This window comes from Bos javanicus, chromosome 20 (assembly GCF_032452875.1).
Source record: "Bos javanicus breed banteng chromosome 20, ARS-OSU_banteng_1.0, whole genome shotgun sequence".
NCBI lineage: Eukaryota > Metazoa > Chordata > Mammalia > Artiodactyla > Bovidae > Bos > Bos javanicus.
The window spans coordinates 19,880,935-19,908,835 of NC_083887.1; the positions used below are offsets into that span (position 1 = coordinate 19,880,935).

Sequence of the window (27,901 nt, forward strand, 5' to 3'; positions counted from 1 at the left end):
TCAAGGCTGTGGTTTTTCAAGTGGTCATGTATGGATGTAAGAGTTGGACTGTGAAGAAAGCTGAGCGCCGAAGAATTGATGCTTTTGAACTGTGGTACTGGAGAAGACTTTTGAGAGTCCCTTGGACTGCAAGGAGATCCAGCCAGTCCATTCTGAAGGAGATCAGCCCTGGGATTTCTTTGGAGGGAATGATGCTAAAGCTGAAACTCCAGTACTTTGGCCACCTCATGTGAAGAGTTGACTCATTGGAATAGACTCTGATACTGGGAGGGATTGGGGGCGGGAGGAGAAGGGGACGACAGAGGATGAGATGGCTGGATGGCATCACTGATTCGAGGGACGTGATTCTGAGTGAACTCCGGGAGTTGGTGATGGACAGAGAGGCCTGGCATGCTGCAATTCATGGGGTCGCGAAGAGTCGGACACGACTGAGTGACTGAACTGAACTGAACTGAAAATCACTGCAGATGGTGACTGCAGCCATGAAATTAAAAATGTTTGCTTCTTGGAAGAAAATCTATGACCAACCTACAGAGCATATTAAAAATCAGAGACGTTATTTTGCCAACAAAGGTCCATCTCATCATAGCTATGATTTTTCCAGCAGACATGTATGGATGTGAGAGTTGGACTATGAAGAAAGCTAAGCATGGAAGAATTGATGCTTTTGATCTGTGGTGTTGGGAGAAGACTCTTGAGAGTCCCTTGCACTGCAAGGAGAGCAAACTAGTCAATCCTAAAGGAAATCAGTCCTGAATATTCACTGGAAGGACTGAAGCTGAAGCTCCAGTACTTTGGCCACCTGATGCGAAGAACTGACTCACTGGAAAAGACCCTGATGTTGGGAATTATTGAAGGCAGGAGAAGGGGACGACAGAGTATGAGATGGTTGGATAACATCACCAACTCGATGGACATGGGTTTGCGCAGGCTCTGGGATTTGGTGATAGACAGGGAAGCCTGGTGTGCGGCAGTCCATGGAGTGGCAAAGAATCGGACATGACTGAGCGACTGAACTGAACTGAAAAAGTTCATTTGGATGTTGCCTAATATTGTGCAGAAAAACCCAAACAAACTTTTGGGCCAACTCAATATTAAGTATATGTCAAGTGCACACACACACACACACATATATGTGTGTGTGTGTGTTTATGTATTTTATATGTTGGTTCACACCATCAGAAAATATACTGATTTCAGAATAACACTAATTTAGATCCAGGCAAATAAATTTACATTTACATTTCTTCTAGAAATAACATCTGCCTGCCAACATATCATGTATTCATAATGACTCCCTTCATACACACACACACATCCCCCACACAAAGTGTAAAGTGTTTTTTTGGTTCATATAATAAACACTCTGAGACTGTAAACTTTAAAAAAAAAATTCAGTGTTTCTCCTTGACATACCCCTATGGCATCCTATTTCACATGTGTGCCAGAGACTGAAAAAGCCAAATGGGAAAGAAAAACAAGGATGTAAAGAAAAAGGGAAGACCTTGAGAAACTCTACAGAGTATTAAACTAAAATAGAAGCATTTCAGTGTTTAACGAAGAACACACATAACCATCTCACTTTATGTTATTATTCCGTTGTTAAGTCGTGTCCAACTCTTTGCAACCCCATGGACTGCAGCACACCGGGCCTCCCTGTCCCTCACCGTCTCCTGGAGCTTGCCCAAGTTCACATCCATTGAACGGGTGATGCTATCCAACCGTCTCATCTTCTCCTGCCCTCTTCTCCTTTTGCCTTCAGTCTTTCCCAGCATCAGGGTCTTCTCTACTTTTCTCACTTTAATCCCTGTTTATTTAGTTTCCAAGTCCCAGTAAACTCTTCTTTGGTGTCACAAAATAACGGAAGAGGTAGGGCTGGTCTAGGATACTCCGGAAGTAAAACCTGGGACAAAAAGTATGAGTAGTTTATTTAGGAAATCCACAAAACCTAAGGAAAGAAGTCAGGAAGTGAGACAGAGAGTGGAAGGACACAAAAACATCATCGAGACAGTTATCCCAGTGGGAACATGGGTCTGAGTCCTGCTTGGAGCAACAGAGGACAGTGTGGAACACTCCTTAGAGTGGCCCCATCAATAGGATAAGGAAGCTGGAACTGTTACCTACCAACTTCCTCTGGTCCATCACCTATTTCTAGGGATCATGAACAACCCAGCACTCTGGTTTGCTTATCCATAGGTCAAGCATGTAACTGTGGCCAGGAAAACAACCCTTAGACAAAGACTTACAGGTATTAAAAAAAAAAAAAAAAAGCCTTCAGTCAGGGAGCTGGAGATTTTTGGAGAATTCAGCTTTGAGAGGTAGGTATTCAGAGGACATAGGCACCAATACCTACCTCTATGAAGGTCATAGACACTGAGGTAATTCATCTGCCTGTGTATAAAAGTATTTGCAATCAAGGCTTCTCTTTATTCTGTGTGTTGGAAAACATTTAAACAAAGCTATTATTGTTTCTGTGTTAGTATCTTAGCATTTGAATATATGACACCAGAGATGATCTTAATAAATATAAAGCAAATCCATTTACTTTCTCACACCATCAGATGTACAGTCATGTTTATTTGAAGTCCTCTGTAGACTAGCATGTGAAATAAGAGCTTCCATAGGTTGAGATTTAAAGCCATCTTTCTCCAAGCTGTTTAATTAGAATGGGCCTTAAAAATACTTTATCACATCATAAACCTTCAAAACAAAATGATTCATTGTCTTCTGAAATCTGTAGAAAATGTGTCTTTAATGTCATTCTCAATTACCTCTTCTAGAGTGAAGGTAAAACAGTTGTTTCCCCACTAGCTGAAATGTGGTTTTGCCAAATACAAGATGAAAGAACTTTGATTGTTAGTTGTTTTCTTTTGGTTTAGGAAGAAAAAGGCAGCTTTTTATTTATGATTAATTCAAGGAATTTAAGAAATTCTCTGAAATCATTTTGAGCAAAAAGGTAAAAACAGAGGCCTGAAATTCCAGGATTTGAGGAGACCTTTAAAAATTCTATCCTCAGGGCCTGACCGCCCAGTCTCATATTTTCTCTGTGTTTTTTCTTCTACCCAAAACTCCCATACCTCTCCTCACAGAAACTGACTCTTCTAACGAACCCAAGGAAGCCCATTCTATTTTTGTTAAAAGGTTCTTCTTTATGTAATCCCAGATCTCTTCATCAAGATCTCCTGGTGGAATAGCACTTCACATTGCTTCATGCAGCTCTAGGGCCTGGCCCATCTGTTTTGTCTGTGCCATACCCCACAAAGGAATGGTCTTCTCATTTCCACCAGCTTTCGAGCTCCTATCCAGGATCCTCTTTCCTTGACATCTTGTGTGGGACTATTCATCCCACGAGGAGTTTCCTTCTCTTCTTTCTTATTAGAACACTCCTGGTCTAGGTAATTCACTGGTTGATTTGCCCGATGTTGGTTGAATGCTTCCTATGGACCAGGCACTGTTCCAATGATTGGAGATGTAGGAGGATGTAAGACAGGCCATCCCTGTGCTCATGGGAGTTCTGTTCCAGTGGGTGAAATCCACAGTGAAGAACACTACAAATTCAAATATGATAAGACCTATAAAGTCAAAAAAGCAAAATAATGATGCTTTTCGTGGGAGTCATTGAAAAGCTTTTCTTACCAGCTTTTGGTAAAAAGCTTTTCTTACCAGCTTTTGGTAAAAAGCTTTTCTTTGGTAAAAGCTTTTGGTAAAAAGCTTTTATTACCAGCTTTTGTGGGATGCTTTTCTTACCAGCCATCCCCACTTTCTATTGCAAACTCTCTGAAGCAAGTGCTCCTTTTTCCCCAAGTACTCTATATTTATTTGTATTTATTATAGTGACCTCAAAATAGTTACTCATCCATCTTCATAAGTATATTATATTATTCTGGATAAACAATATTTAATCATTTGGGATTTATGTGACATTGGATTAAGTTGGTAATGTCTTACTTAGAGTTGATATTGCTTGGAAAGACATATTTGACATAAAGACATCTTAACAGATGTCAGAATGTTGTTGGTGGTTGGTTAGTAGCTCAGTCTTGTCCATCTCTTTGCGACCCCATGGATTGTAGCCCACCAAGCTCCACTGTCCCATGGGATTTCCCAGGCAAGACCACTGAAGTAGGTTACCATTTCCTCCTCCAGGAGATCATCCAAACCCAGGGGTCAAACCCATGTCTCTTAACATTTCTTGCTTGGAAAGCAGATTCTTTACCACTGCACCACCTGGGAAGTCTTAGATTTCCTTATATATCGTTAAATCTAAGGCTGTCCTGCTAATGTATGAACTAGTTTCACTTCTGACTCTCTACCCCTTTTTGTTGTTGTTCAGTTTCTCAGTTGTGTCCGAGTCTTTGCAGCCCTGTGGACTGCAGCACTCCAGGCTTCCCTGTCCATCACCATCTCCAGGAGCTTGCTCAAACTCATGTTTTGTGTCGGTGATGCCATCCGACCATCTTGGCCTCGGTCATCCCCTTCTCCTGCCTTCAATCTTTCCCAGCATCAGGGCCTTTTTTCTAATGAGTGGGCTCTTCGCATCAGGTGGCCAAAATATTGGAGCTTCAGCTTCCATCAATCCTTTTAATGAATATTCAGGTCTGATTCCTTTAGGATTGACTGGTTTGATCTCCTTGCCAAGGGACTCTCAAGAGTCTTCTCCAGTGCCACAATTCAAAAGCATCAGTTCTTCGGTGCTCAGTCTTCTTTATGATCCAACTCTCACATCCATACTTGACTATTAGAAGAACCATAGCATTGACTAGATAGACATTTGTGGGCAAAGTAATGTCTCTGCTTTTTAATATGCTATATAGATTGGTCATAGATTTTCATCCAAGGAGCAAGCTTCTTTTAATTTCATGGCTGTGGTCACCATCCACAGTGATTTTGGAGCCCAAGAAAAGAAAGTCTGTCACTGTTTCCATTGTTCTCCATCTATTTGCCATGAAGTGATGGGGCCCCTTTCCATGATCTTAGTTTTCTGAATGTTGAGTTTTAAGCCAGCTCTTTCATTCTCCTCTTTCACCTTCATCAAGAGGCTTTTTAGTTCCTCTTCATTTTCTGCTGTAAGGGTGGTAGTCATCTGCATATCTGACGTTATTTATATTTCTCCCGGAAATCTTGATTCCAGCTTGTTCTTCATCCAGCCTGGCAGTTCACATGATGTGCTCTTCATATAAGTTAAATAAGCAAGGTAAAAATATACAGCCTTGACATACTCCTTTCCCAATTCAGAACCAAGCCACTGTTCTATGTGCGGTTCTAACTGTTGTTTCTTTACCTGCATACAGGTTTTTCAGGAGGCAGGTAAGGCGGTCTGATATTCCCATCTCTTTCAGAATTTTTCACAGTTTGTTGTGATCCACACAGTCAAAGGCTTTGGTGTAGTCAATGAAGCAGATGTAGATGTTTTTCTGGAGTTCTCTTGCTTTGTCTATGACCCAAAAGATGTTGGCAATTTGATTTCTGGTTCCTCTGCCTTTTCTAAATCCAGCTTGAACATCTGGAAGTTCTTGGTTCATGTACTGTTGAAGCCTAGCTTGGAGAATTTTGAGCATTACTTTGCTAGCATGTGAAATAAGTGCAATTATGCAGTAGTTTAAACATTCTTTGACATTGCCCTTCTTTGGGATTCGAAAACTGACCTTTTCCAGTCCTGTGACCACTGCTGAGTTTTCCAAATTTGCTGGCATACTGAGTGCAGCACTTTAACAACATCATCTTTTAGGATTTGAAATAGCTCAGCTGGAATTCGTTCACCTCCACTAGCTTTGTTCGTAGTGATGCTTCCTGAGTCCCACTTGACTTCGCACTCTAAAATATCTGGCTCTATGTGAGTGATCAGACCACTGTGGTTACCTGGGTCATTGAGATCATTTTTGTATAGTTCTTCTGTGTATTCTTGCCACCTCTACCCTTTACTTCCTATGAAATCAACACAAGTTTTGCTCTCCCTCAATTTTCCCCTAATCTCTGTAGACCCCTCCCACTCCAGTCCAGCAGACTTCCATTTCTTCTTTAGAAAAATCTGAAAGATAAATAACCTACTTACATTTAATTACACACTCCAACCTGTGTTTGTGATGAATTAAGAAAATATGAGATCCCAGTTAATATATATACTGTATACAGTGCCTAACAATGAAACATGATGATTCAGAATAAGGTGAAAATGGTTCTGTTCATCAGCACAGAATCTTCCCTTTGAATTATCATATGGCAGCTAGCTCTAACCTCATGAATTTACCCTTGTTTTTAAATGTTGGTGTGTGTGTGTGTGTGTGTGTGTGTGTGTTGCTGATTGCCAACAGTACCAGATCCTGAATATTTACTTGACAGCATCAACATTGGTAGCATGAGAGAAGTGCATGGTCCAAAGGAAATAGGCATGACCTTTCCAAACATCAAATTGCTTATAAAATAAGGAATAATTATGACTTATAAGGGGTTGTTTTGAATATTTGAAGAAAAAAACAGTTAAAGAACCGAACCAAGTGGATAGTAGATGCTAATCAAATGCTAGTTTCCTTCTGTTTTTCAGGGGTACCAAATTATTTATTCAAGTAGTCACTCAGACTTTGGTTAATGATTAGCTAAAGAGTAAAAATGAAGATTTTTATTTTTTTAAATTGAGTCTACTAGGATTGGTTTCATGTATGGATGGAATAGCACTTAACATTTTATCACAATTAATTCTCCAAAAATTTTTACTATACCTGCTGCTAAATAGTAAATAAAATAATTTATCCAGTGGAATTAATTTCTAATGGTAAATATGTCAGGCCTTTGACACACACAAAATTTTTTTTTTTTTGAGAATTATTACACCCTGGTGGCTCAGATGATAGAGTCTGCTTGCAAAGTGGGAGACCTGGGTTCATTCCTTGGGTTGGAAAGACCCCCCGGAAAAGGGAATGGCGACCCACTCCAGTATACATGCCTGGAGAGGTCCAAGGACAGAAGAGCCTGGTGAGCTACAATCCTTGGGGTTGCAGAGAGTCAGACGTGACTGAGCTACTATAATACACACACACACTGCACCTGTTGTTAAGGTGGGGCTTCCTGGTGGCTCAGTTGGTAAAGAATCTGCCTGAAATGCAGGATATCCAGGTTCAATCCCCAGGTCAGGAAGATCCTCTGGAGAAGGAATTGGGAACCCACTCCAGTACTCTTGCCTGGGATGGACAGAGGAGCCTGGCAGGCTCCATACGGTTGCAAGAATCTGACATGACTTAGCAACTAAACCACCACCACCACTATTAAAATATAAATAGCTGATATTAGCCCACTGTTGCATTAGCCAGTCTGCATAAAGGATTTTTTTTTGAGATTAGTAAAACAGTAAGTCAGTACATCTTAAATGGCAGTTAAAAAGAAATCTAGTAACACAAGGAGCACCCCCACATCAAACTTATTTTGTTTGATTTCATAGTATTGGCCAGATGGTATTTTATAAAATTTGAGATACCAGCAACATTTTCAAAGTGAAGATCTCTCATATAATATAATTCCAGGTTTCTCTTTGCAAGTAAAAAAAAGTTGATCACATTGGGGTCTCAGACATTCCTGGGTAATGAGCCACTCTTTGAGGAGTGGAAAGAGTATTTTTTTGTGGACTGATTACCCCAATAAAAAATCTTCAAATGGTTCGGTGTACCTTTGGTCATTGTCTTTTCATTTTTCCAAAAGCATCCTGTTAAACTGTTCCTAGTTCTCAGCTTTAAAGATACACAGAAAATGTTTCTTCCAGAGCCATAAATACTCTTGAGGCCGAATTGTAATAATATGGTATGATTTTCATTCCAGAATCCTAACAATTGGAAAAAAAAAAAAAGAGAGACATTATCTTCTTTAACAGTAAGAGTTAACATTTAGTGAATCTTTAACTATGTGCTGAGCACTATTCTAAGCATTTAACCAGCATAATTTAATATAATTCTCCCAACCACCTTGATTATACCCATTTTACAGCAGAGCAGACTGGGGCATAGAAAGGTATATCCATATGACTTGGATAAGGAGCCAAGTTGGGATTTATACCTTGTCACTCTGACTCACAGTCTTCCCCACCACTGTCTGATACCCCTTTCTCTGTATTGTTCCTTGTGTTAGCCTTGGTGCTTCAGCTTTTGGGATCTATCTAAAGATGAAAAATACAGTTGTATTGTCTCATCATTTGAGAAACAGAAAGATAGGCCCACCATGTTGCAGGACTCCAAAGACGCAATTCACATCATGGGTTGTGTAAATGGTGCCCCCTGGAGTTGTGCAGTATACCATTTGCACAGACACATGCAGTGGCCCTGCTAACAGATACTCTCTCACACGGTTCTTTTATGATTTTTAGTGGCACTGTGCTGTGCTTAGTTGCTCAGTCGTGTCTGGCTCTTTGCAATCCCATGGACTATAGCCCACCGTGCTCTTCTGTCCATGAGGATTCTCCAGGCAAGAATACTGGAGTGGATAGCCATTCCCTTCTCCAGGGGATCTTCCCACCCCAGGGATGGAACCCGGGTGTCCCACGCTGCAGACAGATTCTTTACTGACTGAGCCACTAGGTAAGCCCAAGGTGGTTCTTTAGGGTGACCTGAAATTCTCTGTAGCCATTTCTTCTGCTTCCAGTCATGTCAAGCAGTAGTTGAAGACACACGTTCTCAGAAATAATCTCTAAGGAGCTGAAGGCGGGTTACTCACAGATTATTTCCCCAGGATAGGAGACCGGCAGTGGTGGCTTTTCTATGTGGACACAGAGCTTGTTCTGAAATGGTGATTCACCCTCCTCCAACAGAGCAGCCAGATTGTGCCCCATGGTACATGACTTCCCTTGAGTCAGGAGAGTCAGGTCACTCAGGCATTAAAGTTTAACCTCCTGGCCTACCTGCCAGTTACAAAGGAGCCAGAATTCCACAGCGTTCCTAAAGCCCATATCATTTTCACTGTGGGCTTTAGGAATGTTACTATTTAAGTAACAGTGACAACAATGAAGAAAAAGCATTTGGTTATAGAGGCCTCTGTGGTACATTTTGTGCTATTTTGAAAGAATACATCCATTTGTCCTTAAAAAACAAAGTTTATTTCAAAGGAAAAATATCAGTCATACTCACTGAGCAATGGAGCAGAATAAGAGTCAGTGTTAATCCAGATATACCTGTTTTATTGTGGGTTGAAATCTTGTCTTCCTGTTTCCAGTTTCTCTTATTGGAGTATAAACCTAACCCCAGTTCAAAACAATATCCCCTGGGCCTGAATAGAAATAAAGTTGGCCTCTTAAAGACTCTCATCCAACTTCCTCAATTATGGGAAAATTTTGTGTCCCCAGCCATGGACAGAGGAGCCTGGTGGGCTGCAGTCCATGGGGTCGCAAAGAGTCAGACACAACTGAGCGACTTCACTTTCAGTTTTCACTTTCATGCATTGGAGAAGGAAATGGCAACTCACTCCAGTGTTCTTGCCTGGAGAATCCCAGGGACGGGGGAGCCTGGTGGGCTGCCGTCTATGGGGTCACACAAAGTCGGACACGACTGAAGCGACTTAGCAGCAGCAGCAGCAATATCACAGTGTCTAAATCACTAGGTTAAATTGTTTTAAAGGACAATTTAACCAATCATTTTGGTACAGCAGGCAACAATATTATTGTTTTAGTTTGGTCATTCAAGTACCCAAACTCTGAATTCATTATCTCATGATCTCATGTGTTCAGTTATTATAGAGAAATTCTAACCATAAGGAAAGGAGTATTTTTCTTCCCAACTAAACTATTTGGTCCTCCCGGAAACAACCACATATTGTGCTTTTTATTGTTCATGGGATCTAGACTGAGCTGGATCATGAGTAAGTTGTGAAGACTGCTTGCCTTACTTCACCTCATTAGCAAAGTGAAATATAACTCATAATCATCAATGTACTGCAGGAAATAGCACATTATCTGGAAATATTAAATATGTCTCCTTGCGTGAATCACTTCTTACTGGAATTCTCTTTCCTTCCAAAAGCCAGCACCAGGGCTCTGTTGTCCACGGCACATACTTTGGTCCTCAGTATCTAGAGCTTATGAGCTTTTTATGGACCTATGAAAATATTTGAGAACTAAAAAGTAAAGTTATTGACTCCAAAATACAAAAAGAAAACTGCAGAATCCCAATTAAAATTTAATCAGGTATTTAAAATGTAACATTATGTGAACTTCAATAATTGTCAAGTAATTATTTATAAAAATTTTATTACATTTGGGGAAAAAACTTGTGAGCTTTTTTTTTTTAAATTTATTTCACAAGAATTATCAAGAATGTCAGATGATTGCAGAGAAATCAGGGTTAGTCATTAGCTAAATGAGTTTAGTAGCCAAATAATTTCAAAGAAAAATTATAAAGATCTTTTCTAGATTTTCATAACAAAATCATTATATAATGTGGGAAGTGGATCCATTTTAATATCCAGGATATGATGTGTAGTGGAATTTACAGAGGAATTACAACAACCTTACTTAAACTACTATCCATTTGTAAGAGTATTTTTTAAGTAACTTTTTTTTTTTTAAATAAAACTAAGCTGTCGTTGTAATTTAGAGTTTCTATTAGGTAACTCTTAAGAAAAAGATTATCTTCAGAGAGGTCTGTGTGTTAACCGGAACTGACTTAGTCCTGGGGGAAATTAACTTACTCAAAGACTGTCAGCTGAATGAAGGCTTGAATTTCATGAACTTGGAGGAGAGAGCTTTTTCACATTCTCTTCCCGTATGGAGTAACAATCTGTTCTGAAAGTGGAGAGTGTTTTGGCATTATCTCTTCTAGCTCATTTGCTTTCAACTTTCCATAAATCAAGTTCTGCCAATTACCATCTTTAAGACTCAACTTTTTGCAAAATTGTTAGACAAAGCACTCTCTTTAAGAAGACAGAGAATACACTATAGAGTAATTCCTCTGAAAATCACAGTTCTTTATTGTATAGTTATTTTTTTAGAGTTCATCGCCTGCCTAGAATGAAGGCTGACTTTTTTCCCAGAAGAGCATAGACTGATCCACAAAGTCAGGTTAAACAGTACCTGAATTTGCTTGCCTATCGCTTATACAGGAATTATCTGTTATAAAAGCAAAATATAACTGTAAGTATGGCACGCCACTCCAGTACTCTTGCTTGGAAAATCCCATGGACGGAGGAGCCTGGTGGGCTGCAGTCCATGGGGTCGCTAAGAGTCGGACACGACTGAGCGACTTCCCTTTCACTTTTCACTTTCATGCATTGGAGAAGGAAATGGCAACCCACTCCAGTGTTCTTGCCTGGAAAGTCCCAGGGATGGGGTAGCCTGGTGGGCTGCCGTCTGTGGGGTCGCACAGAGTCGGACACGACTGAAGCGACTTAGCAGCAGCAGCAATGTACCTATTGAAATTGTTCTTGAGCTCAAAAGGAAAAATCAGTCTTCATTTTGGAAAAAAGAATCCACATAGTAAAATAAAAGTGTATCTTTTTCCAAAAGTTTTTATTGACTACTACATTTATATACACACCTATAGTCTGGTATCTAAATACCTGAAACATTTGTAAAGTTTTAATTCCTAGAATGAATAATGATTAATTTCTAATGATTTTGATGTTATGTCTATAAAAATAACTGTGACCAGGAGTGAAAGTCTATCCATCTCATTGTCTTTATCTTAGAATTGATTTAAAAATTTAAAAAAAAGAAAATCCTCCTCCTGAGATGCTATTTGTGATGCTATTTGTTTAGTTCCTGAGGTCCTAGTTTTCCCGAGGTGACGTTCGGCTCTCCTAAAAGACAAGTCCATGTCCTACTCTTAAGGCCTTGAGAATGGCGCCTAAGCTCCTCCAGACCTCAGTTTCCTCAACTCTGATGGAGCTCATGTGTTTGTGTGTTTTCTTATTTTTAAATGTATTTTATTAAAGTATAGTTGATTTACAATGTTGTGTTAATTTCTGCTGTCCAGCAATGTGATTCAGTTATGTGCTCAGTCGCCTTCAACTCTTTGCAACCCCATTGACTATAGCCCCCCAGGCTCCTTGCCCATGGCATTTTAGGCAAGAATACTGGAATAGGGTGCCGTTTCCTGTTCCAGGGGATCTTCATGACCCAGAGATCGAACTCACATCTCTTGCATCTCCTGCATTGGCAGGAGGATACTTTACCACCAGGCCACCTTGGAAGCCCAATTCAGTTGTACATATACACATTGTTTTTCATACTCTTTCCCTTATGCTTTATCACCTGATATTGAATGTAGTTTCCTATGCTCTACAGTTGACCTTGTCACTAACATGAGTTTGTTTTCGAAATTAATGAGATGACATGTATGAGTGCTATACCCAGTGCCTGGTACTTGGTGAGCCTGAGTTCTAGCCACTTCTTCCACTCACCTTGCTGGGAAGCACTCTTTGGACTTCAGTTCTGTCACCTGATAAATGGGTATATAGAGCCTTCATGAGGCTGATGTAGACATTATTGTGTTAATAACCTCACTCCGTGACTCCAATCCATTTCTTTGAGCTCTGGCCAGAGCAGACTTCCCATCCAGAGGCACAGCTCTCTCATTCATGGGCTGATGGGTGGCTGGCTATGGCAGATATTACAGGTCCCCACAAGTATCGTCTCATTTTCCTGCCAATAAAGATGTGGGGAAACTCTTCCCAGAAAAGCCATTTCTTTGAACTGAAGTACTTTATCTGGATTTATAGTTCATGACATGATAAATACTAAACACTTAAGAAAGAATCTTTTCCTCCTTAAAAATGAGGCTGGGGCCAGCTCACTGTTTGCCTACGCCCCCTTCCAGTGTGTTTCTTTTTTCTTTGGGAGAAAATTTTTACTGTAAAGATGTGGGAACTCTGTTTTGGCAAAGAAGGTGTATAAAATAGTTTTCAGAAATAGCGGCTTATGAAAAAGAAAACACGCCAAACTCAGTTTTTGAATTCTGATTCCAGCCGTGAAGCATATGCCATAAAAGGGCACAGGAAGAAAACTTACAAAAGGCTTATCTACTGTGATTAACCAAAAAAATGTACTCTGTTGTTAAGCAGACAGCCTGTGAGCCAGATTTTGTTGTAGATACTGGGAATACAGAGATAAATAAACCCTGTTCCTGATTGCAAGGGGCTCGCAGCTCCATAGAAGAGCCCAGGTATCTGTTCAGGACCAGACATTGAGGATACGAGGATGGGAAGCCACAGTCCCTTCCGCTTTTCCAGATAAAGAGAGGCTTACACTGTGACTGTGTTCCTAAGCACTCTGGTTGGAATTAGCATCAGAATCTGAATGTTTGCTTAGCCCAGGGCACCTAATTCAAAGCAGTGGGACCAGAGAAGCTGATTAATTTTTGACCCAAGTTAATTTTTGACCAGAAAAAGAGAGATCAAAGGGAAGAACAATAATGTTGCCAACAAAGCACTTGCAGAGATCTGCGAGTGGTGGAGAAGGAACCCTTGCCCATAGGTGGATAACAGGTTGTCTCCTTCCATCCCAGAACAACCCTGGGAGGAAGATAAGTTTGTTATCTCGTAGAAGAGTAGAATCTTAGGAGATTAAAGTTGTTTTCAAAGATTGCAGTCAAAATCAATTGTCTGAACGGTAACTGTGGAACTCTGCTGTTCCTACGATTGCTATTGTGTGCTGCTGACTACTGTAAATACATCACACACAAGTTACAAAATGTACATATAGAATATTAATCATCAGAATTAACCAAAGATGTTCACCGAACTGAATGAAGCCAAGAAACTGAACTTCTGAGTTTGTCATGGAGTTAGTTGGTCTTTACTGCTGCTCGTGTTAGATCCTGAAGGGAGATGGAGGTAGGGGAAGCAGCTTGGGCAGATTTCGGGCAAGCCATGTACGATGTGCATGTCTGTCATCATAGGAGAAGGCTGTAATTGATTTAGTAAGGAAGAGGAGGCTGTTGAAAGTTTTCAAGTGAAATTTAACATTTTAAGTTTTGTGTCATTGAAAGGTAACCCTAAGACAATACAGAGACTGAACCTTAGATGTGTAAGATTGGAAGGAAGAAAACTATTCAAGTCTATTATGTAAAGGGAGTCGGGGGCTCAAGGTCAAACTAAGATGGAAGCAGAAAATGATTTAATTTTTATAAAAAGTTATGGAAGTATAGTTGATTTACAATATGTTAGTTCAAGTGTGGGGCTTCCATGGGGGCTCAGAGGTTAAAAAAAAAAAAAAAAAAAAACCATCTCCCAGAGCTTGCTCAAACTCATGTACATTGAGTTGGTGGACATGACTCATGTCCATTGAGTGCCACCTGGGAAGCCCATTGAACCCTTGAAAGTGTTAGTTGTTCAGTCGTGTCCATTTATTTACGATCCCATGGACTGTAGCCCACCAGGTTCCTCTGTCCATGAAATTTTCCAGGCAAGAATACTGGAGAGGGTTGCCATTCCCTTCTCCAGGAGATCTTCCCAACCGGGAAATCGAACCCCAGGTCTCCTGCATTGCAGGCAGATTCTTTACTGTCTGAGCCACCACTATATGCCAAATACTTTGGCAAGATTTTACGTGTCTCATTTAATCCTCAAAACCCTGTTTTATCTCCATTTTATAGTCTAGGAAACTGAGTCTTAGAGAAGATTAATAACTTGTTCAAGATCAAATAGCTAGTCACCAGTGGTGTTTGGATTGGCACCCAGGCAATCTAACTCCAAAGGCTACTTTTTAACCTGCTCCTGTATACCCTCCTTAACTAACAGACATTGTCTCAAAGAGCAGACTTTTTACATTAAATAGGTCTTATTTGTGATGTGTGATCAAGGGGTTTACTTGAGTTGCCTGGATTGTTTTACCGTTACCATTACTACAAGCTAGGAAAAATGTTACCAAACAAATGTAAATTAAATGAGCCCTCTGAAAATTGGCTTTCTAATAAGTCAATTTCCTTCATTGTCTAAAGCATCAGGTATTAAATTACCACCAAAGCACATTCCATGTACATTTATTTTTGACACTTTTTTTCCAAATTCTATTTTAATGAAAACTTCAAGTTGTCTCACAGTGTTAGAAACAAGGGCTTCAGTTGGCAATGTGATTTTTCCAGTTGTTTGATCTCTTTTAAAAGATTTAATTCAATTTTAGAATATAGCATTGTCCTTTGAGATAGGTACATAGCATTAGAAACCACTTGATTAAACATAGGGTCCAGTATGAATCTGAAATCGGAACTAGAGATATAATATGAGCTATAATTTGGGTAAGTGCTAGTATCATTTGTATACATTTCAACAAAGTAACAGCCATAGAGATGACGTACAAGAAAACAAACCAGACACTGGTCAAGGCGGTATTTTTACTCTTGACCGTATCTATGTAACAGCAAGCAACACTTTATAGAGAGTCAGGGATGGTTTAAGGAAGTACATCGATTTCTCAAGTTGAGAATCCTTATCTTTTAACTTTTATTTCTAATGCTTTGCTTTGCTCTTTAAGAATGAGACATTTAGAACAAGACTGGCTATCAACTCCTGAATGTACCATTAAAATTAATCTTTTTGATTCCATTTACATCAGTACTTAAATTTTTGGAGACAGTGCAGAATGCTGGTTGTCCAGGTTTGGGAGGAGAGGGAAATGGGTGTTACTGTTTAATGGGTACTACTGTGTTACAGTTTGAGAAAATGAATGAAAAAGTTCTAGAGATGGATGGTGGTAATGGTTGCCCTTGACTGTGTGGATCACAAGAAACTGTGGACAATTCTTCAAAAGACAGGAATACCAGACCACCTTACCTGCCTCCTGAGAAATCTGTATACAGGTAAGGAAGCAACAGTTAGAAATGGACATGGAACAACAGACTGATTCCAAATTGGGAAAGGAGTACGTCAAGGCTGCATATTGTCACCCAGCTTATTTAACTTATATGCTGAGTACATCATGTGAAATGCCAGGCTGGATGAAGTACAAGCTGGAATCAAGATTGCCAGAAGAAGTATCAATAACCTCACATAGGCAGATGACACCACCTTTATGGCAGAAAGCGAAGAAGAACTAAAGAGCCTCTTGATCAAAGTCAAAGAGGAGAGTGAAAAAGTTGGCTTAAAGCTCAACATTCAGAAAACTAAGATCATGGCGTCTGGTCCCATCACTTCATGACAGATAGATGGGGAAACACTGAAACAGTGACAGACTTTATTTTGGGGGCTCCAAATTCATTGCAGATGGTGATTGCAGCCATAAAATTAAAAGACGCTTGCTCCTTGGAAGAAAAGCTATGATCAACCTAGACAGCATATTAAAAAGCAGGGACATTACTTTGCCAACCAAAGTCCGTCTAGTCAAAGCTATGATTTTTCCAGTAATCATGTATGAATGTGAAAGTTGGACTATAAAGAAAACTGAGTGCTGAAGAATTGATGCTTTTGAACTGTGGTGTTGGAGAAGACTCTTGAGAGTCCCTTGGACTGCAAGGAGATCAAACCAGTCAATCCTAAAGAAAATCAGTCCTGAATATTCATTGGAAGGACTGATGCTAAAGCTGAAGCTCCAATACTTTGGCCACCTGATGCGAAGAACTGTCTCATTGGAAAAGACCTTGATGCTGGGAAAGATTGAAGGCAGGAGGAGAAGGGGACAACAGAGGATGAGATGGTTGGATGGCATCGCCGACTCGATGGACATGAGTTTGAGTAAGCTCCGGGAATTGGTGATGGACAGGGAGGCCTGGCGTGCTGCAGTCCATGGGGTCACAAAGAGTTGGACATGACTGAGTGACTGAACTGAACTCAACTGAATGGTTGCATGACAGTGTGAATGTATTTAAGGCCATTGAGCTGTGCACTAAAAAGGGTTAAACTGGTAAATTTTATATATGTTTTACCATGATAAAAACATGCTTTATCTTGACCTATACTTACAGAGGGTCAAAATATATTTAGCCATTGGATATATAATTTTTAAATACTTGAACTTAAATTGACATTGCCAATTCCTTCATTTTAAAGTAAAATCTATAGATTTCTAGCTTCAAAACGGTGGATAGATGACCTCCTCACCCTTTTTTTTTTTCCCCCTAAAAATATCACCCAAATCAATAACATGAGTGAACTCTAAAAATAAGGATAGTACAGAGGCATGTATAATGTACACCCAGCCACAAGCCCTGACTCTTTCTCTGGATAGTCAGCATACCCCACACCTCTCCCCATGGAAGACAAGAGGTTTTGCAGCAATAGGCAGAGAGTCCAGGAAGGATAGCTGTGCAAACTGTGTTTGGAGGATGCTACAAAAGTCTGCAAACTGACCAGGCAGACCTCCATTTCCCTTCTCTTGCCCACATCAGACCACTAGCAGCAAGACTTAATACCCATCCCTAGAAAACGCAAACCACCTCAGAGGGAAGAAGGTCATACAGTGACATTTAGGGTGGTCAGATGAAATACCTGCTGGGCACCCAATCTCACTACAGCAAATTCCCCAGCGCACAAGCCCCACCCAGGCACTCAGCACCTCCATCACCTTTCTAGGGCTCAACCTCATATGTGACCTTGGGTCAGGGATCAGTGCAGGAGTTTGAGAATCCTACTCTCACCACTGATGAGCTATTTGCATGCGTTTCTTTAATATCACTTAAATACTTAATTTAAATGAGGTTAAATTTACAGAGATACATGTAATTTGAGAATAAAGAAGAACATGAAGAATGAAGAAGAGAAGGTTAGAATATGAAGGAAATACAACAGCACTTAGGAAACTTTAAACAGCTGACTTGAGCCATGCAATGCAGGGTGTTTTTTTCTTTTGATCCCATATTTTGAATTAGTACAAAGTTCTGAGAGTTATTTACAAAGTACATATCTTGTCAACATTACTGATCCCAGGCAAAAATGCTTATGCCTGTTTTAAAAACTAGTTTTCTGCACCTTTTGATTGACAATATAATTGGTTGACAGATGTTGAAATCTATATTATCAGAGATCTCACGTATTGTTACCTTTTAAAATAATCATTTGTTAGTCAGGATTACCTAATGAGGTAATCAAAATGCCATCTATTGTGGAGGTAACCACAAGTGACTATGGCTAAACATATTACACCTTTCACAGCTAACAGACTTGTAACCTTGTCATGTATAGCCTCATCATAGTGTTTATGAGCCTAAAAACTAGAAACGAGGACAGTGAACTTAAATTGTTTAATCCTGGATATCTTGAAAATCTAGAATTTACGGGCTGATGGACAAGGAGTGAGGTGCTATCTTGTGATTTTGATTTAAATTTCCCTGATAATTAGGGATGTTGACCATCTTTTTATGTACCTAACTAGCCATCTATATGTCTTGTTTTTTGGAAAAATGCCTGCTCAAGTCCTTTACCCATTCATTAATCATATTATTTGCATTCTTTTGCTATTGAGTTGTATGAATTTTATATGTATTTTAAATATTAATACTTTATCAGGTATGTGGCTTGCAAATATCTTCTCCATTACATAGGTTAAATTTTCACTTTTGTGACATTGTGATTTATAAGAAAAATACATTTGATCATTCGGATAACCAAAATGTGTTTCTAATACATATTAGGTCTTTTTCTACTCTGGTTCCTGGTTCACAGCTCTTAAAACCTTTGGAATTTCCTGTGATAAGAATCATAAAAGTATCTTTTGTTATGTTAATAAGGTAACTTCTGGAAAGTCCCTAGGGAACTTAAAGAAGGGGACTAGTTGCTATTGGAACCAACCAATCCTTTAGAAAGTTGAAACTTTCATTTTCACCCAGACTTCTGAGGGGATTGGCTGGGAGAGAGACTAGAGGTTGAATCAGTCCTCAAAGACCAGTGATTTAATCAGTCTTGCCAGTAACAAAGAAGCCTCCATAAAAACTGGAAAGAATAGGGTTCAGAAGGCTTCGGGATTGGTGACTATAGGGATATGGGAGCAGAGTGATGCACTAGGAAAGAGTGGGAAGCTTTGTGTCCTTTCCCATACCATGCTCTACATACCTTTTCCATCTGGCTGTTCCTGAGTTACATCCTTTTATAATAAAACAGTAATCTAGTGAGTAAATGTGTTTCCTAAATTCTTGTTAGCATCTCTAGCAAATAAGGAGGGGATCATGGGAACCTCTGATTTATAGCTAATTTTTCAGTATTGCAAGTAACAACTTGGGTTTGCAGCTGACATCTGTAGACAGCAGGAGGGAGTCTCATGGGACTGAGCCCTTAACCTGTGGAATCTGATATTATCTCCAAGGGGATGGTGTCAGTATTGAGTTGAATTCTCTGACACCCTGCTGATGCTGTCAGAGAGTTGTTTGTTGATATGGGAAAGTCTGCATCTGCCCACCCCCCAAACACACATTACATTTGGAGAGTGTAGGGAAGGGAGTGAAAGTCACTCAGTCGTGTTCGACTCTTTGCGATCCCATGGACTATACATATACAGTCCATGGAATTCTCCAGGGCAGAATACTGGAGTGGGTAGCTGTCCCCTTCTCCAGGGCATCTTCCCAACCTGGGGATCGAACCCAGGTCTCCCACATGGCAGGTGGATTCTTCACCAACTGAGCCACCAGGGAAGCCCATACAGTTTGATGCAGAACCCAGAAGAATTTTGTTGATGATTTCCTTTGCTATGCAGAAACTTTTTAGCTTGATGTAAAGATTTGGTGCAGTATCTATCAAAATTCCAAAGGCATTCTCCACATAAATAAAAAAGACAATCCTGCAGTTCATATGGAACCACAAACACACACACACACACACACACACACACACACACACACAAAACACATGCAAACCACGAATAGCCAAAGCAATTTTGAAACAGAAGGACAAAGCTAGAGGCATCACATTTCCTGATTTCAGACTATATTACAAAGTTATAGTAATCAAAACAGTATGGTACTGACAAAAAAACAGACCCATAGATCGGTGGAACAGAATAGAGTCTTGAGACTTCCCTAGTGATCCAGTGGCTAAGATTCCATGCTCACAATGCATGGGGTCCAGGTTCAATTCCTGATAAGGGAACTAGATCCCACTTGCTGCAACTAAAAGATCCTGTATGCTTCAACTAAGACCTGGCACAACCAAATAAATAAATATTGAAACAAAAAAAGAATAGAGAACCCAGAAATAAACCCATGCACTTTTGGTCAATTCATTTTTAATAAAGGAGCCACAAGTATACACTGGGGGAAGGATAATCTCTTTAATAAATGATGTTGGGCAAACTGGATAACCACATACAAAATAATGAAATTGGACCTGTACCCTACAGTGGTCACAGTAATTTACCTGAAATGGATTAAAAACTTACAAGGCCTGAAACTTAATATTCCTAGAACAAAATAGGGAAAAACTCCTTGACATTGGTCCTGGCGGTGCATTTTTAGATATAACACCAAAAGCACACGCATCAAAAGCAGAATTAGACAAGCAGGATTAGATCAAAATCATGATAATAACTTTTCTAACCTGACATTTTACAAAAGAGGTAGGAAACCTGAAGATCAGAAGCGTTCAAAATATAATACTCTTGAGCTTTTCCTCAGGAGTTAAGGAACTTAGCTCCAAGGAGGTTTATGCTTATAGAAAAGTCCTTGAATCCAAATGGATATAAGAGAAACAGCTCAAAATCTGCTACTGATTCCTCTCCAGATAAGGGCTGCTGCTGCTGCTGCTAAGTCACCTCAGTCATGTCAGACTCTGTGTGACCCCATATACGGAAGCCCACCAGGCTCCCCTGTCCCTGGGATTCACCAGGCAAGAACACTGGAGTGGGTTGCCATTTCCTTCTCCAATGCATGAAAGGGAAAAGTGAAAGTGAAGTCGCTGAGTCTTGTCCGACTCTTAGTGACCCCATGGACTGCAGCCTACCAGGCTCCTCCGTCCATGGGATTTTCCAGGCAAGAGTACTGGAGTGGGTGCCATTGCAGTACCACATTATTCCTCAATAAGTAGGAAATACTGCAAGAGTTCCAAGTGTCTTGTTCTTATTAAATACTTGAGTACAATGTAGAATGCCAGGAAACTGTAGTAGCAACAAAATAACAAACCCGCGCTCCATGTTCATTCTTCCTACACCCTTACTTGACCTATCTGCAGTCCTGATTTTAAGCACATTTGACAGGCCCGTATATTTTGTTACATCATAACATGGTTCTCAAAAACTGTAATCTGAAAGTAAGAGTTTGCTCAAAGGACAGAGATTTGAAAGTGGGCAGAGCATTTCAAAGTAATAACATCTAGAAAAAAATTGTATAGTAATTAACATACTATCTAACTCTTAATGAACTTAACAGTTCATTCAGTTGGTTTCAGTTCCTATTTCACGTTTAATGCTTGGCTTTTGATAACTGTCCTTAGTCCCACAGATTGTGCTTGCCATTGAATAAAAGGAAGGTTTTAGGGTGCACCCAGTTTGTTTCCCTGCAGCTGATGCTCTCCACAGTAGTGTTGCCCATATTGCCTGCTGACCACCATTAGTATGGGAGAGATTTTAGGTGATATCTGGATGCTTTTTTTTTAATTAACACTTTTATTTGGGGGAAATGCAATCAGCATGTCAAACCCATTCAATCAAATATAAGCTTATTGTTTATGTTATTTAAGTTAAAAGAGAATGAGTCAATGAAGAAAAATGTCAAGTCATAATGGTGTATACATGGTATAGATGCCAGTAGGACAGGACTTGTAGAGGTTGTGTCCAGATGCCTGAAGTTTAGGAAACATGATACCACACAGTGGTTTGAATCAACCAAATATATACGGTTGGATGACCATGATGAACATAAACATCTGTGGTACAGTCCTTTGAAATGTTGCATGACAGTAGTCAAAGAGAAGTCTATATGCTAAGTTGCTTCAGTCGTGTCCGACTCTGTGCGACCCCATAGACGGCAGCCCGCCAGGCTCCACCGTCCATGGGATTTTCCAGGCAAGAGTACTAGAGTGGGTTGCCATTTCCTTCTCCAATGCAGGAAAGTAAAAAGTGAAAGCGAAGTCATTCAGTTGTGTCCAACTCTTTGCGACCCCATGGACTGCAGCCCACCAGTCTCCTCTGTCCATGGGATTTTCTAGGCAAGAGTACTGGAGTGGGGTGCCATTGCCTTCTCCAGAAGTCTGTGTAACACTACACAATTCAGTATATCAGGAAAATGCTAGAAATCATAGTCGCTTCTAGATCAAATGCATGTTCTCTAAAGCCCTCCAGACAAGGTCCACGTGTTTCCTAAAATCCCTAAATTCTCCCCAGATTCAGGCATCCTCATTGGCCATTGTGTACGCCATCATATATTTGTGTACTAACAGGAATGTGTGGGAGGAAGCAGTTTCATATCCCTCCATTCTGAGGAGCTTTTCAGAGGAAATAAAATGTGATACTCAATTTTTAACACATTATTTCAGAAATTACCCTATGGGGAAAAAATTCCTTAGACTGGAGAAAACACTGTAATATGGAACAAGCACTATTAGGGTTTTAAAAACTTGTGATCATTTTGTCACTACCTTAATATCAGGGATAAGAACAAAATTAAAAATTTCAATCTCCATGGCTTTGTGCTACTGTGTACCACTGTGCGTCTGTCTTTTTTCTGTAACCTTGATGGATGTATCTAAGAAGCTTCAAGTCTTCTGGCTCGTTGCATGTGTTGTCAGATTCCCCACTATTTAAACTCGTTTTCTCTGGGGACAGGGGTGATGTATTAGTCATTAAAGGACTGTGATGTAGTGTACCCAACAAGTGCGTTAGGATTTTCAGAGATAGATTCTTGGAATACGTGTAACATTGAGTAGAGCACAGGACAGCACTAACCTAAAGAGATTAAGGATGTGTTTCTGACCGGGAAGGGAGTGCCAGTGAGCTAAGTAATTTCACTGGGACAGAAAGAGCTTTCTTGGGGATGGTAAAACAGAGGACTGACTATTTCAGGAGCATTTTTAATTTTTAGTTAATTTATCTCTAATTGGAGGATAATTGCTTTACAATATTGTGTTGGTTTCTACTGTATATCAACATAATCAGTCATAGTTATACATATGTCCCCTCCCTCTTGAGCCTCTTTCCCATCTCCCACCGCACTCCCCCCACCCCTCTAAGTTGTCACAGAGCATTGGGTTTGAGCTCCCTGTGTCGTACAGCTATCTCAAGAAAGTTTAACCTTTACATATAAATGGCAACCCACTCCAGTACTCTTGCCTGGAAAATCCCATGGACGGTGGAGCCTGGTGGGCTGCCGTCTATGAGGTTGCACAGAGTTGGACATGACTGAAGCAACTGAGCATATAGACTTCTCTTTGACTACTGTCATGCAATATTTCAAAGGACTGTACCACATGTTTATGTTAAACTTTAAATTCAGACATTTCATTTGGTGATTACTGTTACTTTCCTTCTGAAATATCACCAAGAAGATATTGGCTGGACCTTACATGAAAGAGAACAGTACTCCAAATAAGTAATAGTAGTTAGCTACTTTCACTTAGCCTGGGTTTCTTTTTCCTTTTTTCTCTACATTAAAATTTCAAGAAAAAAAGATAAACCTCTTTTCACAAGCCCCCTCCCTCCAAAAAGGGCAGTAGTTTCCCCAACTTTCTTTTGAATGTCTGAAAGTATGTGATTGGCTAACCTCCCTTAAAGTGCCAACGTGTTTAACATGGGACAGAGCCAAGAATCTGTGAATGTCCCTGAACAGTCATAGGAAAACTGAAAAGCTTAAGGAGATAGCTGTATGGCAAGCAGTTTATTGGCATTTACCTGAAGAAGCCTGAGAGGAGACTAAATAATAAATGCACCTAGAAGTGTGACCGGGTAGGAGGAGGTGAAGGGTTTGCTGTAATAAGTAGCCAGAGGTCTGGCGAGGTGCCTTACTACATTAATTTTCCAAGTCCTTTGGGTGGGTCACACTTACGCTACAATATCCTGTCTGCAAATGCTAAATAAATACCAGGATCACGTCAGACTAAAGAACCAACGTACTAACTAATGTCATTTAAGAAATCAGGATGCTTAAAGTACTTTTCAGATAATTCACATTCAAATTAACTAAAGTTGGCACACCCGGACAAATGTTAGTTATATATCCTAGTGGAAATGTTTAAAGGGATTGGGGAGGGAAGTCCAATCCTCTTCTCTTAGGAGCAATTTGAATTGTTTTGTTTTTCGTGGTTGTTAAAAAATTTTATTGGAGTATAGTTGACTTACAATGTTGTGTTAGTTTTATATGGAACAAAGTAGTTCATTTACACATATATTCATTCTTTAACAGATTCTTTTCCCATATAAATTACTGCAAAATATTGAGTAAAATTCCCTGTGCTATATACTAGTTATAGCACAGGGAACTTATAATTCATTTGTTATCCATTTTATACACAGTAGTGTGTTTAGTGAAAGTTGCTCAATCATGTGAAAGTTGCTCAGTCGTGTCTGACTCTTTGAGACCCCATGGACTGTAGGCTGCCAGGCTCCTCTGTCCATGTAATTCTCTAGCCCAGGATACTGGAGTGGGTAGCCTTTCTTTTCTCCAGGGATCTTCCCAACCCAGGGATCGAACCCAGGTCTCCTGCATTGCAGGCAGATTCTTTACCATCTGAGCCACCGGGAAAGCCCAGTGTGTTTATGTTAATCCAAAACTCTAAATTTATCCCTCTCCCATACATTTCCCCTTTGGTAACCATAAGTTTGTTTTCAAAATGGATCAGTTTAGATTATGTCTACTAAAACCAAAAATATTTTATTTCAAATATAGGAATTGGGGCAGGGATTAGTTTTCACAATAAGAGACGTTGAGATATAAGCTTCATTCCTTACTGAAGAGCTGTTAGTAATTTGCAAACCCAGAATCTTGGTATATACATATAAATCAATGAAATTTGCATATGATTTTCAAAAAAAAATAAGGTTTACAAAACATCCTGCAAGGAAGCAGCCTCAGTACATGAAGCCACTTGTCTAGCAGCATGACATTAGATTTTTCAGTTTAAACATTACCGCATGACCTGATGCAACAATTTTAATTTTTGAGACAATTTTGTGTTTCTACAACCAACCCCAAAGCATGAAATTTCATTAAATGTGCCCCAAATGAACAGCTGCTAAGCCTCCCAAGTCCTCTCAACTTTACTTTTGACTAGAACTTTTAGTTTTCTGTGCCAGAGTTTGAGAAAATGATTTTTTTTTTTTTTTTTTGAGGGTTGATAAGTCTATGGTGAAGGGGTGTGTTCCTTATAAAGGTGCTCAGGGAATCTTACCTTGAATAACAAGAGACACCTCATTTCTCAGAGGAGGAAATAAGTTTCGAGATGTCTTCTGTTTGGCTGGTTTACACTCCTCCTCTCTGGCGCTGATCTGCAAAGAAGCTTTGTAAATTTCAGCAATTGACTAGACCCGCTGGGCTGGGCGCTGGGTCTTTTTTTTTTTTTTTCCCTCTCTCTCACTTCCCTGCGATGTTTTGAACTGCCTTCCTACAGACGTCATACAGCCCTTGAGGAATAGTTTCTGCCTGGTGAGATTGAATGATAGTTCTCATTCACAAAGGCATGGAGTCAGATTCTAATCAGGGGACACAGCGGAAATTACGTTCGCAGGTACAACAGTGAGTCCAGCTCAAGTGTGGAGAGCTTTGTTCCCTCTCTGACTTCTTGGCTCCCCCGAGAGGAGTGTTTTTTTGTGGTCGTCCTGAAATGGAACTTCCCTGACAGCTCTCCGGTGTCGTTACTGTACCTCGCGGTCATTTCTGTTTCCTTTTCTCTAACCTGAGCACTTTTAGACGGTCGGAAACCTTTAATCCTGGTATTGTGGAAATGCAAAAGAGATGCGATCAAGTGGCTCTTTCACTCTGTTGGTTACCCTTGTGACCAGATGAAGAATAGATTCAAAATCCAGTTCCTCCCTTGGCAGTGCAAAGCAGAAAACAAACTGTCACTTCCGAACAGCCTGGTGATGGAGTAAATTCAGTATGAAAGAGGAAAAAGCTTCTGTGTTTTAGAAACCTCTCTCTGTTCTGGACTGGGGGCAGAAATTGGATTCCGGGAAATGTGGATTTCTTCAAACAACCTCCTTTGAAAATGGAATATATTTCAAGCCATCTTTGTAGAAACACAGCTGAAATGTATTAATCAGAATTCTTGAAGAGTTTTTTTTTTTTTTCTTTTTCCTCCAAAATGAGCATTATCATGAAGCCAAGATCCCGGTCTACAAGTTCCCTGAGGACTTCAGAGGGAGTGTGGTAACGTGCTTTTCTCTCCTGCTTCTCCCCTTCTTTCATTTAAAGATTGACGTAATCGTGGAGTATTTAGTAATTGCTGACGAGGTTCAAGAGTTAGGTATGATGTTAGGGCTTTGTAAGAAAGAGCTCGGTGTCGGTGACACTTTGGCTCTACTTTGTTGCTCGATTTTGTTTACTCTAAAAATAAGGGTGCTCGCACTTTTTTTTTTTTTTTGGTCGTCATGGACCATAGCAATTCATTTGGTGACAAGTTTTAGAAGAGGAAGGAAACCTGCAAAAACCTTGGAAGTTTAGAAAATGAAAACTTACCATTTTTCACTGTCTGATCTGCCTGCATGTTTTCTTATCTCTCTTACCTGATAGACAAGCAGGCTAGTAGTTAACGATCTTTGCTGTGGTCTTTAGAAGTAGTACTTTAGCTTTCAGCACACGAGTATTAAAATAATTAATAATGTTTTACATTTTAATCATATAACCAACTTGAATTTAATTATATGACTAAATGTATATCAAGTTGCTTATCATTCAGGAATCTCCTGTTTTATTTTGTTAATAATGTTCCTTGATAATTTTGTGGGGTTCTTTTTGGTAATTTTAGTGTTTTCATCTTAATAAAAAGTATGTTAACTTCAATTTATTCTAATATTTAGTTCTATGATTTCTTCAGTATTTGATATGGCTGTATGCACATAACCTTAAGGAATAGTTTCTCAATAAGTAACTTTTGTGTCTAATACAGCTATTTACAAAAATATTTTTATGGCTGTTTCAGAGGTTAATTTTTTTTTATTTATCTTAGTGATTGATTGTAAATATATAAATAAGCTCATCTTTTTGAAATGGAAAGAATCCTTTAGACAGGAGAATTAAAAGCAATGAGTGAAGGCAGGTGTTGAGGAAAGGCTGGAAGCAAGCAGGTAAGATGCACTACATATAATTATTTGAGCAGGCAGACACACAAATAAATACTTAAATTATTTGTATAGGGAATTCAGTCCACATTTATGAGGTTGGGTTATCATTTGCTGTTATTGTACTGCTGTTTTGTAGGGGACTAGAATCAAGAATTGTCCTGCAGTGGTATTTCTGTGAGTTTTAATAAACTATAGATGCAGATTTGATCTCATATCAATTGTGATTTTTTTAAAAATAAATGAATACATGTGATAAATTCCTCCTTGAATTTATTTAAAGAAAAGGTTGCATCTGCAACTAAACTTGTATGGCTCTTTTATGCCAAATAATAAATACTGGGAAATACTTAGAATCCTTTTATAGTTGCTATAACCAATATAAATCTCTAATATAAATGGGTAATCAGAATTTATAAGTGAATTTTATTCACTTGTGATTTCTGTCCTGCCTATGTGAAAACAGGCTCTTATGCATGAATAAATAGTATTTAACCAACCTATTTGCTGTTTTTGTCTCAAACGCCAGGAGACTTAGCTCCAAATTTAGGATGCAATCAATCAGCAACACTTAGTGCAGTTCAGTGTTCAGCAGCATCGACATCCTTTACTCCTCTGAGGTTATCATAGTCTATTTTTATCCACAACTGTTCTATTTGATTATTCTGTGTTATGTAAGGTCATAAATAGGGCCACAGTTCAAAGTATATGTTTTAAAATATGAATGTGTATATTGTTCCATTTAATTTTAAATAGTTTGAGTAGTGTTTGGTTTAGATGGTGTTTATGTAAGAAGTAAATGCCTCTCTT

At 39.5% G+C, this 27,901-nt stretch overlaps 1 protein-coding gene and 1 long non-coding RNA gene across 12 annotated transcripts in view; one reads left to right on the plus strand and one right to left on the minus strand.

Moving 5' to 3' along the window:
- Positions 1-27,901, plus strand: part of PDE4D (phosphodiesterase 4D) — a 1,603,025-nt gene that overhangs the window by 1,275,566 nt on the left and 299,558 nt on the right. The window contains exon 1 of one of the 11 annotated variants that reach the window (XM_061393131.1): positions 26,096-26,180. The exons of the other annotated variants lie outside the window; for them this stretch is intronic. Within the exon in view, the coding sequence (XP_061249115.1) occupies positions 26,116-26,180 (65 nt within the window). The 5' untranslated portion in view covers positions 26,096-26,115. Of the gene's footprint in view, positions 1-26,095; positions 26,181-27,901 lie in introns of those variants that run through there. 11 annotated transcript variants of the gene reach the window in all.
- LOC133233326 (uncharacterized) lies at positions 1,526-25,290 on the minus strand. The gene is made up of 3 exons (XR_009731681.1): positions 25,204-25,290; positions 7,658-7,810; positions 1,526-3,572 (listed from the first exon to the last, which is right to left on the minus strand). It is a non-coding gene; the product is annotated as an uncharacterized LOC133233326 (long non-coding RNA).